The 16,742-nt window shown below is 34.8% G+C and overlaps 2 protein-coding genes across 2 annotated transcripts; both read right to left on the bottom strand.

Moving 5' to 3' along the window:
• Positions 1 to 1,987, bottom strand: LOC132114203 (fibrinogen-like protein 1). The gene is made up of 7 exons (XM_059522316.1): positions 1,913 to 1,987; positions 1,606 to 1,780; positions 1,338 to 1,497; positions 1,164 to 1,261; positions 952 to 1,040; positions 501 to 688; positions 1 to 313 (listed from the first exon to the last, which is right to left on the bottom strand). The coding sequence occupies exons 1-7, from the start codon at positions 1,964 to 1,966 to the stop codon at positions 154 to 156; spliced, it is 924 nt and encodes a 307-aa protein (XP_059378299.1). The 5' UTR covers positions 1,967 to 1,987; the 3' UTR covers positions 1 to 153.
• Positions 1,988 to 3,469: 1,482 nt separating this feature from the next.
• On the bottom strand, positions 3,470 to 6,928 carry LOC132114202 (acid ceramidase-like). Its single transcript, XM_059522315.1, has 14 exons — positions 6,783 to 6,928; positions 6,609 to 6,652; positions 6,425 to 6,515; positions 5,893 to 5,976; positions 5,702 to 5,780; positions 5,377 to 5,451; positions 5,245 to 5,290; positions 5,007 to 5,151; positions 4,876 to 4,930; positions 4,587 to 4,668; positions 4,236 to 4,367; positions 4,022 to 4,145; positions 3,823 to 3,879; positions 3,470 to 3,616 (listed from the first exon to the last, which is right to left on the bottom strand). The coding sequence occupies exons 1-14, from the start codon at positions 6,876 to 6,878 to the stop codon at positions 3,527 to 3,529; spliced, it is 1,200 nt and encodes a 399-aa protein (XP_059378298.1). The 5' UTR covers positions 6,879 to 6,928; the 3' UTR covers positions 3,470 to 3,526.
• Positions 6,929 to 16,742: the final 9,814 nt, after the last annotated feature.

Raw genomic sequence — 16,742 nt, 5'->3', positions numbered from 1 at the left:
GATGTGTTGAAAACTTTATTGCGATACATGCAGGAGAAGAGCTTTTTAACTACATATGTAGAGTTAAGAATTGGACTACTAAGATGGACTATAATGTAATTTGTCATCATCCACAAATTCATCATTTCATGGTTCAGATATCAGATCCATGAATTAAACATCACTAGGCTCAAAGCTGGCCGGTCTGATCTTCATCTGCACAGATTTGAGGGAGTACCACCAGCCATGCCAAGGGTACCACACTATTCCATCATCAGTGACTGCGCTGTAGGGGCCTCTGTGGTAGAACCCATTCAGATTGGTAGAGTGACATCTAGAGGAATACAGGGGGAACAACATACTAAACATGTTGGACACCTTTTGGTTGTCAAATATTCATAGTTAATGTAATGAACTATACCAGTGGTTACTCTGCTACAGGGCAGCTGTAAGATCTTGAGAAGAACTGCCTTTGTACATATTGTAATTGTAATTTTTGTCTGTAATGTTAAGGTGCAAACCTGTTAAACCACCAGCCACCCTTGTCCTCCTGAGCACAACTGCGATTATAATGGTCATTATCTCTGTCTCGTGTGCTGAACTTCATTCCTTGATGGCTGGCCCACCACTGAACCTCAGGATGGTAACTTCCAGAGAGAGCGTCCCCTGCATTTCCTGTGTACACGCCAAACTGGAGCTGGTAATGGTTCTGAGAAGACAAATGGGATTGTTAAAACATAAACAAAAATAAACGGCACACAGATACTATACCATTCGGGTCATATGAAGTTTATGAATTGTGATACTGTGCAACCCATTCTTTTTTGTTAATGAAAATAGTACATACAGTATTTATATAACATGTTGTAATGATCTATTATAAACTTCACATGCCACCTGTTGGTTCATAATGGGCACTGTATATTCATCCACACATCATGTATCACAATATAAAGATATTATAAACAAGACCTGTTCATTGTCCACGTTAAATGTTCTGTACACTGCAAAACGGTGGCTGCCCTCAAAGTCTTCCAGATTGATTCTCAGGGTGTAATCATCTGTGTAACAGAAGGTGTTTTATTAAAAATATAAAATAAAATAAAATATAAAAAAAAAATTATGGTACATCATAACATATCTATTTCAGTTTGTATGCATTTTAGATATATAGATTTACTCACCTTGAGATATCAGATAATGCAGATTATCATTTCCTAACCAGAACTCTCCATTAGCAGACTTCATGTCACCAAATCCTATTTTATAATCATTCCAATCTCTAAAGATGAAAATCAAAATCATGTCTAATTCATTAATCATGAATCTCTTCTCCCAACAATAGAGTTTTTCTTTACCTGTCAAATGACTGACTGCCATCTGAGCGTCTCTGGAAGACTGTCCATCCACCCCCCTCAGTCATATCACAGTACACTCTCATCCAGGTTGGACTTAGCTGTGGTTTAATCATATAAAATCCACTCTGCGTGCTGCCGTTTTTGAAGATCTGAGCACAGTCTGTTTATGGCAGATTGATTTTTGTTAGTACTACACTGTGCTGTTATAATCAGACAAGATATTTACACAATGAATACCACATTTAATAAAATAATATAAAGCCTTGACCCAAGTACTGTTTGTCTCCTGTGTCATAAAATGAGCCTGCTTTAAAGGGGCGTTCATCCTTCTGGTTGAGATTCATTAATCGTTGAATAAGTTGCTGTTGCTTTGTATGCCGAAGTTCCAAGCTCGTCAACTCCGCCTGAAGACGGTCTATCTCATCTTGGCATTTGTCAGGAGCCTGAACACACAACACATTGAATGACAACCGTCAGTTCAACATACAAATAAAAACACTTTTTCATTTGGCGGTAACTAAATGTAATTTGAACACATAAGAAAGAAGCCAAATTAATTTTAAGACAATACTTACAGAGTCTGACGAATCCAGAGTACAAAGCATCCAAATGATGAGCAAAACTGACATTGTAAATGTACTCTTTTGATGCCGTATTTAAAGATAAATGGTCATACACCTTTAATTTGATGTTCTGTGCAATTTAGGCACTAAAATTGCTCTACTACTATCTTAAGAACTTGTACAGATGCTTCTGAGGTCTGTTCTGGTGCCTGACAAAGGTTTCTTGTAGTTGGACGTGCACTACTTTGAGCTGAGTCACTCTGGATCAAAACAGATGTGCAGATAACTACAAACAGCTACCGAGACGTCACAAAAACGACTGGAAATATTCTGGAAATTATGAGACATTTGATCTCAATCCTTAAATTTGTTAAAGAAAATGAAAACATTAATGGCACATAGTTTTGAAGTTTTTTTTTTTTTTTTTTTTACATTAAAAGGTCAGAATTCTGTGTAATTTATATTGATGCATAAAATTAATTCTATGTAAATGAAAAACAAAATGAATATTTGTTTACAAAATTAATAGAACATTCCTGATTAAAGAAAACCTGATACACGGAGACGAATACCTGATTTGTAACACCCATAAAACAAAATGGGAAAAACATGTGTGAGGCACACTGATCCGAGAGAGAGAGAGAGAGAGAGAGAGAGAGAGAGAGAGAGAGAGAGAGAGAGAGAGAGAGAGAGAGAGAGAGAGATTCATTCCAAAAGTAAAACCATTAAAAGAATAATTTATATTGCTGATGGCAGACATGCATGTACACAACAAATAAAAGAAAACCTGCTACAATTTGTTTTCTATTTAGATTTAAATCAAACAGAGGCATAGCATTAGGGCAGGCAAAGCAGGCAATTACATGGGGCCCTGCATTTTGAGGGGGCCCCCAAGGGCTGATCATTTAAACAATCAGAAATGTTAATATTAATGGAGTGTCTATTTACAGTAAGTGCAACTAGTCCACCTTGTTGGCAGAAGCTATTTTCTATTATTAAAAGCTATTATTTATATTAAAACTAACTCTGGTTGGCATAGGCAAATAAAAAAAAAATACACAATAACATCACAAAAAGGAAATATGCTGAATGAATTATCTAATTTAACCATAGAAATATAGAACTTCTAAAAGGGCCACTGTAACTGGACTGCATCTGTTTAATAATTGAGTTGTAAAATTACACTCAATCAAATTCAGTTTAGCCTTTGTTGATGAAACTTTTTATTGAACCAGTTTTATATATTAAATTTGAAAAAAAAAAAAAAAAACTTAAAATAACGAATGTTTGTAACTCAATTTACACATTCAACACAGTCCCAAAAAGAGACGCATAAAACATCAGTATAAATTACAAAAATACTTTTTTAGCATCATTACCAAGGATTTCAGAAAACAGATTTCCTTCTTTCATCAAAATATTAAAGAAAAAGGCAACACTCAAAGAAATGAACTTCTACTGACATATCTAACAAAAAAAAACAAAAAAAAATATGAAGGTCAGTCAGAGTTTATTTAAAACACAGTTATACTCTTGCACAATTGCACAACGTTTGCAGTAGTAATGTAATGACAGAGATCCAAAATAGTATTAGTATCCTTTAGTTCATTCAGATTTGATGGCAGATCACCATGGTGTACACGGATTTGGACAATCTCTAATATAGGACTCCAGAGTTCCAGTTGACACTTCCATCAGTGACGTATGGGTTGTCAACTGCAAAGACAGGACAGAAAATTGCTTCACTCTCACTTCTTATGACATTTGACTAGATGCAGAAATGTGATCAAACACTATTTCTCTCTCTTTGTCTCAAACATAGCTAAAGAAAAAAAAAATATATATATATTAAACTAAAATAAAGTGAAATATAAGTGTGATATATGTAAGTTGATATTAATTCAACTGAAAGGAAGACTTACCTTATTAAGAACTGGTTTTGTTGACAGGACATTATATATTGATGCCAGAGACATGTTCTGTGGAAAATACAATTTTGTTATCTACTATAAAACATGTCTTCATGAACAATTAGTTACTAATTATGCTATTAATTTAAAAAACTACTCTCTAAATGACTAATACAAAGCAGTTTTATTTTGATCACATAATGCCACATACCGCTTGTGTGGTTTGATTCATGCACTTCATTGCCGGAGTTCTACGGTCATCAAATATCATAGGCTTTTCCCAGTGATCATAGTTTGTTTCCAGGACGTACCATCTCCCAAGCTTCATATCAAGTCTTTAACATCAACAATCAACAAATTTTAGGGCATTTTAAAAAACACTACAGACAGAGATTGGATTCTTCTGTGTGATATGATTTACTCACTCCCAGATGTCTAATGTGTTTATTCTCGTCCTAGTTATCACACAACCCTGGCCCGTTCGGTTACCACCCAAGATGAAGTAAGCTGGTGCAAGCAGTTTGGTCTGAGAGAGCTGGTCTTTGACATCCTCATAACTCCACGTAAAAAAAAAAATAAAAAAAAAAAAAAATTAAATAGCATGTTTAAATACCACAAATGCATTTTCAGAGTGTGAAGGTTACTACTTGATCTGATGAAGCGATTTTTTAATAATTAAAAAAAACAGTGTGTGAATGAGAACTATGTGGTGAACAATGACCGTGAACACAAGGAATTTGCAGTTTCATGTTATGTTAGTGTTGTGTTGTTTTTACCTGGTAGCATTTTCCAGAACTTTGCGAGTAAGAAAACCCATCCACATTCCATCTCTCCAGCCAAGAATCCATTCCAGAATCCCTGTAGGAATTTATTATGTTATCTAACCGGTCAACCATCAAGAGCATCTAGTTGCACCCATGATTTGTAGCTATGTTTAGAAGAAATATATACCTAGTGTTGTGTAGTTCTTTACAAACTTTAAACATTCCAATAACTGTTTTTAAGACCTGTCACTTACACTTCATTTGTCATTATCATAAAAACAATAAAATAAAAATACTTTACCAACATAACCCCCATCAATGTTGAAACGCTCATTCACTGTTAGACTGAATTCACCCTAAACAAGTAAAATAATTAATTGTTAAAAATTTGCACAAAAAGAATAATCTTTGTTTGTTTGTTTATTCACTTACAGGTCTGATTCCAGTAAGTATGCCAACATATCCAGCAAAGTTTGTTGATTTAAAGACGGTTTTGTTCCCTCTTTGAAAATTGACATTCACTACAAGAGGCTTAAGCTTTTCTGTTAAAGTCCATGTTTTATTCTGTTGATCCCACCTTTATGGAAAACACATAATTCGTATGACATGATATGCTGCAGTTAAGTTCTATGTGATCCTAAATATTTGGCCAAAAAAAAAAAAAATTTACCCCATAAAAAGTCCAAAGTCCAAATTCCGGGCATGGTAAATATTTCCTAGAAAAAAAAATGCTATAAAACACCTAGAATGTTTATTCACATTAAATTTAAAACATTATGTGAACTTATTTATATATTCTCACCATTAAAGTCTTCTGCAACAACTGATGTGCAGACAGTGAAAACCTCATAAAATATATTGAACAGCATAATTTCACCTAGAGGGGCACATGAATAAATTATATATATATATATATATATATTAAAATGATAGATTAAAGTTATAATACCTTTTTTAAAAAATGGGCATAATTAAGCATAATTAAGTAGTAACTTTGTATAGATGGATAGCACCTTTTTGGTGTGTTATTGTATTGTTTGAGCATTAATTATATTAGTTTGCTTACATTTTCTACAATTTTTATATTAAAAAATAACATGAAACTAATCAAAAGGGAAAAATCTGACCCAGAGGGATCCCAGAAACTGCAGCTATTCCCTTAATTTCTTCATTGAAAGGTTGTGGAAGTGTATCCACAATCAAAGGCTATAAAACAGTGAGAAAATACATAATATTAAAATAATAAGTAACACATCAAAATACATAATATCAAAATATTCTAAATGCATTTTTAAGATGGCCAAGTTTAACTGCTTACCAGCGCCTCATCCACTAAATCAACAAGTTTTCCATTGAAAAAGCCATTGGCCAGGTCTTTTATTGTTCGTACCATTGTGATCAACTGTAAAGCAACATGATTAATGTAAAAACAATCACAGCCTTCTTGTGTAACATAAAGAGACAGACACATTATTAAAGCATCCTCCAGACATACAGTGGGTACAGAAAAAATTATCCCCCTTTAAAATAATAACATTTGGTTGCTTTACAGACACAGTTTTTGTTTTATCCAGCTGTATTTATTTTTTTACATCTTGGTATTGTATCTATCACTTGAATATTCTGAGTTGCACTGATTAAATACTGTTGGACAAAACATGAACTGTGTCAGTCTTCATTTCAGGCAGCAAAGCAACAAAACGTGATTGTTTTAAAGGGGTAATTATTTTCTATACCCACTGTAACAGGAGAGGATCAGTATTCAACACTAACGTTGACATGCAAATACATAATAACAGAGGCAAAGGTACAAGTCCTGACAGGCAATGCATTAATAAGGAGACAGTTACCTCTGTGTTTTTATCTTTGATCACCTGCGTCCATCTCTCACTAGGAGGTAAATCGAGATCAACAGTGTACCAGCTCACATTACCTTTAAAACTAGATAAAACAACACAAACACGTTATTAAAATCAACATATTAGCTCCACAGAGCATGTGAAATATAGAAGCACAAGAGAGTAAGAGCAGTACGTTGGTCCTTTAGGCGGATACATTCCACTTCTGCAATCCTCCAGCTGCAAATACAGGCAAATATTTAAAGCATGACAGCAGGACAAAGTGAAACAGCTCTCAAAACAGCGTTATGAACTTCATAATCAAGTAGCCTATAGATCACTCTGGTGCAGAAGCCGCGTTTATTCTTACCCCTCGAGCAAAACGTGAGAAAAGAAATAAAGATATAATGAAAATGTCATGAACTGATGTTGGCTTCATTGTCTTTCCGCGAATTTTTCTAAACATTGAGTCATTCCCTGCGGAAGACGGTGCAGGAAATAAGCTCGCGACGGAACGTACCACAATGTAAGGGGTGAACAGATGCAGTGGATGTGTGTATAATTTTTAAAGAAAGTTTAAAAAAAGTTTTATTTTTCAAAATTTTCAATTGCATGAATTAACTATTATTTAATTGGATTCGTTTGGATGTGCTTGTTTATGACTACACCAAAAGAAAGAACAGCCAAGCTACCCCCCCCCCCCGGCCAGTCTGCTGCTTGAGTTTCTCTCGGCGCGCATGGTTCAAGTTCAGTTGTTCAGTGTTTTATTTTTACAGTCCTGTTTGTGAGAAGGCATGATTTGTATATACATTAGCACTTGAGCTCATTATTCTGAACTGTACAGAGGACTTTTAATGAATACATTTTAGATTTTTTTTTTCTAAAATGTTTTTACAGAGTGACTTTGGCAGTGTCAGTTTAAATTGAAATCCACTTTTGTTCTCAAGATGTATATACTCAAACTGTTCCTGAAGATGCAATTGTTGGAAGACAAATTCTTCAGGTCTCAGCCACTGATGCAGATTTCCAGTCAAATGCAGAAATCACATACCAGCTGAGTGGCAGTGGAGCTGAATCATTCAAAATTGATGCCAAAACAGGTCAAATGAGCAAATTGGAAATATATAGTCATTCAGCCTGCATTTTTATCTAAAGCAAGATGTTAAGTATCCAATTCAAGGACATAATGGCAGTAGCTCATTGATCACTCGTTGTCTGGTTCAAGCCCAGAGCCTTGTGTTTATCTGCCCTGATTGTTATTGACTTTAACACATTCACTGTTTAAAATGAATAGCAATTTTCTTAATACTGATTGTTCCAAAGCCACTTTACATAGAAACACCTTAAAAACCCAAGTGAACAAGCCAAACATGAATGTGGCAAGGAAAAACTGTAAGACTGTAAATGTAAGTACTGTCATGACAGCTCTCGGAGGGATTGGCATGGTAACACTACAATGTTAATGTATTTGATCTTGTCAGAAGAATAGATCCGCTACGCTGCTGCTGCTGTGGCAGAGCAAGTACCGTGACTTGCAACTGCCAATACATCCACAACACGCTTCTGTGTGCATGTAAGAATTATTGCTGCTGCAAATACAACATACATGAAATAACCCCACAGCATACATGAATCACCTCATAACAGATCTATACAGGTGGAGCTAGGGAAGGTTGAGGGTTTCTGAAGAAAGCTGCACTGCTATAGTCATATATCTGAATGTTGAGCAGCGAGCTCATTGGCTACCAATACAGGAGAGAACCAATCAGATGCGCCATGTGATAATGATGTCATTATGTCAGATTGAGTTAGACCTATTGGACTGCATCAGAGTTTTATGCCAGAAATCTGAACTCTTATGATATTCCCATCCTTTCTCTTGCTGGCATGTTTAAAGAGTACATATTAATGTATTTAAATAAAAACCACTTTTCAAAAGTTTGGGGTTGGTAAGATTTTTTATGTATTTTTTTCCCTGCAAAGGCTAAGCTACATTTTCAGCATCATTACTCCTGTCTTCAGTCCCACTTCATCCTTCAGAAATCATTCTAATATGCTGATGCTTAAGAAACATTTCTTATTGTCAATGTTGAAAACATATATATAAATCAAAAGATAAATAGAAATCTTTAGTAACATTATGTCTTTACTGTCTCTTTTGATAAATTTAAAGGGATAGTTCACCAAAAAATGAAATTTACTCAATGATTTACTTACCCTCAAGCCATCCTGGTGTATATGACTGTCTTCTTTCAGATGAATACAATCTGTGTTATATTAAAAAAATGTTCTGGCTCTTCCAAGCTTCCAGCTTTATAATAGCAGTAAATGGCTGTCAAGATTTTGAAGCAAAATAAAGTGCATCCATCTATCATAAAAAGTACGACAGTTAGCAGAAGCTAGAGATTACGGTTTATTACGTTTTAAATATGGTCATTTTTCTTACACAAATTCATTTATTCACTTCAGAAGGACTTTATCAACCCCCCTGGAGCCATGTGGACTACTTTTTATGGTGGATGTATGCACTTTATTTTGCCTCAAAATCTTGACCATCATTCACTGCTATTAGAAAGCTTGGAAGAGCCAGGATATAAACCTAGGATGGTTTGAGGGTGAGTAAATCATGGGGTAATTTTTATTCTGGGGTACAATTCATGCTTGCTGAATGAAAGTACTAATTTCTTTAAGAAAAAAAAGTACTGACTCCTAAACCTTTGAACAGTAGCATAAATATTCATATGTTTCTTCTAGGTGCAGTGAGAACACTGGTAACCCTGGACAGAGAGATGACAGAGGTGTACAATCTAACTGTGCATGCAGTGGACGGAGGCGATCGTTTCTGCCAAGGTTCTGTGCTCATCACAGTCGATGACATTAATGACAACGCCCCAAATTCACATCTGACCAACATCACGTTAGTGTTTTTCAGAATACACAACCTGGGACATACGTGGCACGGCTAGAGGCTTTCGATGCAGATTCTGGTATGAACAACATTACAACATTATCAACTATTTCTGTTGTTTGCTCATGAAGAACAATTTGTTGGATTGTAGTTAGATGTACAGTAGTTGTTTCCAGCAGTGTATCTTGATTTCAGCCATTGTTGCATCGGTAGTTTTTAGTCAATGCCATCTTTTTCTCTGTGTGGCACTTCATCACGCTCATCTTCACTCAGCGTGCAGCATTCCCTGACAATGGGACAGCTGAATATAATCTTTGCTCCCCATGGATAATTGTCTTTGCTCCCTACAAAGGTAACAATTACTTTCTCGCAGTGGTACACAAAAATTTTACGCAGATAATTAGAATTTTCTGCTCGGAATTACAGTTCAGATCACTTTTTCTTTTCTTTTGACATCTGAAGTGCCTGTTGCACATTTGTAACATTTCAATTACTTTTGTCCATCAAGGCTCCAGTCTCAATACTAGATGGCCCGTCTCCTTTGTTCAGATGAAGTTACATGCATACTTTCCATTCTCTTCAGCCACTCCATTACTCTTCAAATCTTGGTCACTTGAAGGCCCGCCTGTCTTGTGGGTATTAATGACTAAAGTAAACAACTACCCGGATGGATGTCTTCTAATTAGGGGTTCTTTGAGAAATTACCATCAACAAGATGTGTTCGTGAACATGATTGCTGATTGGAGGAGAGATTGTGAAGTGATTAATTCCAATTCACTCAGCTCTCATCATAGGATTTTAATAGGCATTAATTAGTCAGAGGCAATTAGGCTGGATGACCGGGCGACACTAACAACAAGGTCTCTCATTGTACTAATGAGATTATGAACAAGTGTGTATTTGCATATAAACTGCAAATTAACCTAACAAGAAGCAATCAGATCATATTGTAAAATGTTATCTTAAAAAAAGCATCAAATTTGATTTAATGACTGATTTATTTTTTTATTTTGTTTACTTTTCAAGCCTCCAAAGTGAAATGCCTGGTCAAAACATAGTTTGACATGGCGAGAAAAAGGTATATATAGTTACATCTCATGTCATGTTGTCACATTTCAGCCTGCAATTAATTTTCTGCATGGCAGCATGTAGATGATTATTTATTTTCTCAATGTCCAGCACTGACCAAACTAATCACATGGAAATTAAAAGATTCATTTTGCTGTTTTAAATTAATATATAATACTCTCAGTATGTAAAAATGCCCTATTCTTCTTCCCTGACTTGTCAACAAATGATTCTCGTGAGCTTGGGTACCTTTAGAATCCTATTGGATTTTTTTTTTTTTCTGTGTTTCGTTGTTATTTATCAGACCCTTCTTGCATTTTCCATTGGTTTAGCAAGCGGGGTTACATTGAACAACTGTGTGAATCAGCTATAAGATGCACTGGAATCGATCTCAGGGGCACTTTGATATTTAATCTTCCTTAACTCTGAGGAGCTATAACAAGTGCTTTCAAACCAGCATGTTCAGATCTTTCACATGTCCAAGATTAACGAGCCTCAGACCTATCAGATCATGCTGTAGTCTTGATATACATGTGAGCTTTTCTGAAGTGTGTCCTGTGGAGCTGCTTGTAGCTGTGAGAATGCGGATGATGTGACAAAATACACAACCATTCACAAGTTTGGAGTCAGTAGGATTTTTTATCAAGGAATTATTATTTTTTTTTTATTCAGCAAGGCTGCATTAAATTGATCAAAGGGAAATACAGACAATATAATATATCATGTTTCAAAACATCGAAGAATCCTGAAAAAGATGTATGATGCCCCCCCCCCCCCAAAAGGAAGCAACACAATGGTGATTACAACACTGATTGATTTATAAAGAGATTTTTTTCAAAAACATTTAAAAAATCTTACTGACCTGAAACTTTTCAACAATAGTGTATATACATTATAGTGACTGCCCCCTTTCAAACTATATGTTCACCTACAGTATATTGAGTTCTTTGTGATCTTTAAGAAATGTGTCAAATTGTCTGGTTTTCAAACTCAAACAGGCTATTACTGGGATACCTCAGATTGCCTTAAGAATATCTTCTCCTGGGATCGAAGGTTTTCTCCAGGATGAATTGGTGCAGATGCCCTCCTTCATGCACACTGCTCCAGAAATGTTTGCTATGGGCTACCTTACTGGTGGTGATGACACTGAGAACTTCCTGCTGATTCCAGCTCTCTCTCTTAATACTGACATGTCTGCAGTTCCAGAGTATGACCAGAATATCAGGCCAGAGGTCCACCATGTTATCCACCCAACAGCAAGATTAAACTCCATGTCTTATAGTCAACATCACATCCATGACTACCAAAGCCTATTCAAACAACCTTCGGGATGCCTCAGGGCCCACATATAGGACCTGCTGGGGTTCCTGATTCCTTAGAAAGTCCTGTGTGAGAGCCACACACTTCTAAATTCCACCAGACTATATATCAACTAACATTAGAGTATTAGTGGAATTTTAGGCTAGGGTTACAGAATAAGTACTTGCAAAAAATTATTTGGGGGGAATAAATAAAGTGTTTGCAGATATTAAATATGCAGTCTACTAATACTCTGATCAATGACTGTTAGTGGATATGGAGTTGCAAACTTACTTAGAGTTAGTTGAATGTCAGTTAGTACAAATGGACTATCAAAATAAAGTGTTATCAAAACGGATATATCTTCATTTCATGTTTTTGATTCTGAAGTGTTGTCATTGAAATGTTATGGTCAGTGTGGTAATTGTCCATTTGTGAAGTTTGTTATGAATTAGTTTTGGGTAATCGGAGACAAACTTGACAGTAAAGTTTTAATTCCTAATGTAATAAATTACTGAGCTTTGTAAATGACCAGTGTCCATAAAGGGGCATTATTAAGTGTGTCACCTTAAAGGTTAAAGAAAAAAAAGGAAAATAACATTTTCTTTGTGTATTCTTAGATACCTGAGAATACACAGTACACAATACTTTTTCAGTTAAATGCTATGTATATTATTATGTCCTTGTTGAAATGACTCATTGAAATGTTAATTTTCTGTATGTAGTTATAATACATTATGTTCGGTCTCATTCATACATTTAAAGTGTTTAGATGGTTCTTTCAAGATTATAAAAAACCTGAAGGTCTTTGTTAATGAGCAAGGCATCGTCAGGCTGAGGAGCAGAGAGAATCTCTTCATCCATATGATGTGTGTATATATATATATATATACATATATATAAATAAGAAACACCTGAGGACTACCAGTTCTTGCTGTTTTAGCTCCTGTAATGCAATCTAACAGTCTCATTAGTGGAGTTTAAATTTTTCTGAAGCTGTGAAATTTAGCATATAGCAGATGTTCTCAATAGGGTTGTTATGGAAATGACTAGAAGGCCATCTGCTGTCAGGGTCATCCTTTTATTGCATTTAAAAAGTTGGAGTGTTTTACTCTTTTAGAACTTAGGGCAAGAACATGTTAACGTTTTAATGTGTTTAAGTTTTTAAATGGCTAATTAATCAAGTCATCTACTACATGCTCGTCCTACAATATCCGCTGTCAAATTCCATGCTTTATATTGTATATTTATTAAATCATATCAGCATAGGAGGTTTTTTTTTTTTTTTTTTGCAAAATGGGTGTCAACTTATGTACCATAAATATTACATTTAAAGTATTTGCATTCAAAAACAGTGATTAGAATGAGGTAATTTTTTCGGTGTTTTACACTCAATTAAACACTAGAGGGCAGCACAGTCAAATAAAGTCAAACAAGCAGCTTGACTGCATGACTGATTGCCCACTGCTAACGAAAGCTACCTGCACAGAGAGAGAGACAGTTTTATTGCAAGATTTTTTAAACCTTAATACGGTTTCTTTTGATAATAACACTTATGATCACTTAATTTTTAGAATATTTCAATGAAAATATATTTTCATTTAGAATAGGGCTGATAAGTCAAATAACAATATTCTCCAGTATACTCCGAGCACTGCTGTGGGCATTATATTATGTCTTTTACAATCAATAGAGTATGAAGACAGTTCTACACTTGTGCATGTCTTACAATTCACTGTATGAGATAGTGACAGAACTTAAATGCTTTGAGAAGTAGTGACAGAGGCCTGAGGCGAGGAACAGGATGTGTGTGTGTAACACATTGTGACAGGAGGATCTTGCCTGATGCAGTCATGTGACTCATGTGGCCCATCCAGTTCAACATTGAACAAATGTTCGAATGGTACTTCATATGTTCAAAATAACATACTACCATGCAATTTTTTGTCTATGAAATATATTGATGGAATCCATACATGAATCGTCTGCCAAAATTCACTCCACATGCAATATTCTACACCAACAATGCAATGCTGTGTGACAAATAAATCGGAACTTCATGTAATTCAGGGTTTTTAACATTTTTGTGTGAACCCGCCATATAAGACTTAAATTACAATTGCAAAATAACTATTTTGTTTTCAAAATTTAGATTTATTCATCAATTTATTAAAAGATAATCACAAAATAAATATACTCAATTTTCTGGAGTGTCTGAATAATTGTATCACCCACTACATATACAAGAAGAGACTTGCATACTTCAATAGATGATTGAATTTCAAATGTCAATGATGGTTGGAAATGCTTACCTAAAAAGCAGCGCATGAAGGGGATTTTCAAACTGAGTTCAGGTTGTCTATATACATCTATATCCTGAACAGCATTACATACATCCAATGTCCTCCAAAATATTTGTCAAATATTTTTAAGAGCAGGTGTTACAGACCTTTAACACTACTTATATATATATATGAGTGATTCTTCAGTTTGGAAAAATGTATTTAAAATACATTTAATCTCTGTTTTATTTTATTTATCATAGGCGAAGGAATAAATGTCACATAATGAATCTGATCAACCTTCTAATGGTTTTGGCATACTATGTAATAGTGTGGACTGGGTTTTGTATGTGATTTAATGTAATTTTTTTTGGAGAAAAAGCACATTTACTAATACAACAACGTACAACATACTAGCTAGCAGTCTGCAAATAATACATAATTCATAACAGAATTATACATAATAACACATAATTCTTTACTAACAAAAATATTAAAAATACTATTAAAATAAATAAATACCAAATGAATACTACCAATAATTTAATATAATAACAATAACAAAATGAATTATATATAATAATAATAATAATGATAATAATAATAATAATCATTATTATTATTATTATTTTTGGAACGTAGACAGTAGAAAGAAGACTTTACAAGAGTAGTAGTAATAATAATAATAATAATAATAATAATATAATAAGTCTAGGCACAGGACAAGCCACAATTAGTGAAATGTGTGTGTATATATATATATATATGACACATGCATGCATAGACACATGCATGCATGCACACACACACACACACACTCACACACACACACACACACACACACACACACACACACACACACACACACACACACACACACACACACACACACACACACACACGTACCAAGATCAATTAAACATGTTAATGAGCAGGCCAGGTGGTTATAACCTATTTACTGGGACTAATTGTCCTGAGCAGTCTCCTCACACCTGGCCTCTATAAGGTGAGAATGCCACGAAATGTTGGATGTCCCCGTTTCAACTCTGCATGGGCACTTACAGCAGCCAGAGCTCTCAAAGCATTTTTGTGAGAATTTTTTTTATTTTTTTTTTTTACAAACAAATACACTCTTCATGGCAACTATTGTTGTTCCCAGCTATTTCTAGAAAACCAAAAAATTATTAAAAAGTAAAAAAAAACAACTGATAAATAATCAACAAGCTGCAATACAGTGGTTGGATACCTGTTGTGCTCCTTCTATTCAGTCATGCTCAATGTTATTTTCCATCTAATGAAAATAAAGACATATCTTTGTTGTTGCAATATAGCAATTGTCCACAAAATGAAAAACAAAATAGCCCAACAACACACATTCCCCTCTACCTAAAATTCACTTGAAATAATAACTTCTTATGAATTGTCCCTTCAGTGGCAAAATCTCGCTGATAAAACAATGGCATTTGGGCTACGGTAAAAATCTGAAAATGTTGTGCATTTCACAAATAGTCTGTTCTCATTTAACTTTCCAACCTTATATCTCTGACTCTTCATCTTATAGAATTCATGTCTTGGCTGTATTTTATTATAAGACTCTATTGAATTCTCGATTCTGATTTGCCGGCATGTTCATGTTTCTCATATCATAGCCTACTTTTTCATAAACATCTGGCGGCATCTTGCACATTAATGAGTGTTTACAGTGAAAATGACCTCAGAAGATGGTTTTCTACAATGCAATGTACTTTTAAAAATACATTTTAAGATAATATATAGATACAATTTGCAATAATTAATAATAGTGTGTTTTATTTACTTTGTTTTAACTTAGAAAACCAGTTAAAAAATTGAACTCTGGTCAATAATTGTTAACTTTTTTACAATCTACTTTGCTTGATGTTTCTCTCTTTCTCACTCAAGACGGACCCCGTCCATCTTTCTAGCTGACTCTCATTATCTCTTCTTTGTTTCCTCTATGACCTCCTCTCTTTTCTCCTTCAGTCGTCTGTTCGGTAACCGATATGCCTGCCACACTCCCTTTGTCTTTTCCATCCCCGATCTTTATTCCCTACCATTTATGTTGGCCCATACAATATCTCAGGCTTTACTTCAGGTCTCTCTTCAATTCATATGAACTCAAAACACCCTTTTGGCAACTCATGTGTTCATTGCTCAGCACAGAACATGGCATTTCTTGTTCTATATTTACTATTCAACTTCTCAGTGAAAGACTCGCAGTTGCACAAAGACCTGAAGCAGCGTGCCTCACTCATGGCTGTGTCATAACGAATCAGAAACATAATTAAGCTGAATATGCTGTCTGTTCCTTTACAGATTTGCTGTTGCTCTTGAAAATGGGTTTAATGCCTGAGGTAGGTAATTTATGTACACAAACGCCAACATTATCTTACATTCACATCCCGATAATGGTATTTTCTATTTATATGCGCTCACATGGCTATCTCTTCTAGAGAATTTCACTAGAAGGTATAATGTACTGTAGATGTACTTCGCAACCTTAAATGCCCTGAAAGTTTTCCAGCATGCTTATATGACGTAGAATTGACAAAAACCACTGTATGGTCATAAATCAATCTTCCACTGTATGAGAGCCAATAGCTGACATGCATATCTTATCATGAATAAAAAGTGTTTCTTACACACAAACCTTTCAAAAACACTGAAGTTGAAAGAGTCAGAACGTTTCTTTAACTGAAACCTAATATTACTTGGATACACAATGAACGATAAAACTAAAGCACCAGTCTCTTCT

The sequence above is a fragment of the Carassius carassius genome, chromosome 33 (assembly GCF_963082965.1).
Source record: "Carassius carassius chromosome 33, fCarCar2.1, whole genome shotgun sequence".
Lineage (NCBI taxonomy): Eukaryota > Metazoa > Chordata > Actinopteri > Cypriniformes > Cyprinidae > Carassius > Carassius carassius.
The sequence above is the reverse complement of the archived record's forward strand: the minus strand, read 5'-3'. Positions and strand labels throughout refer to the sequence as shown.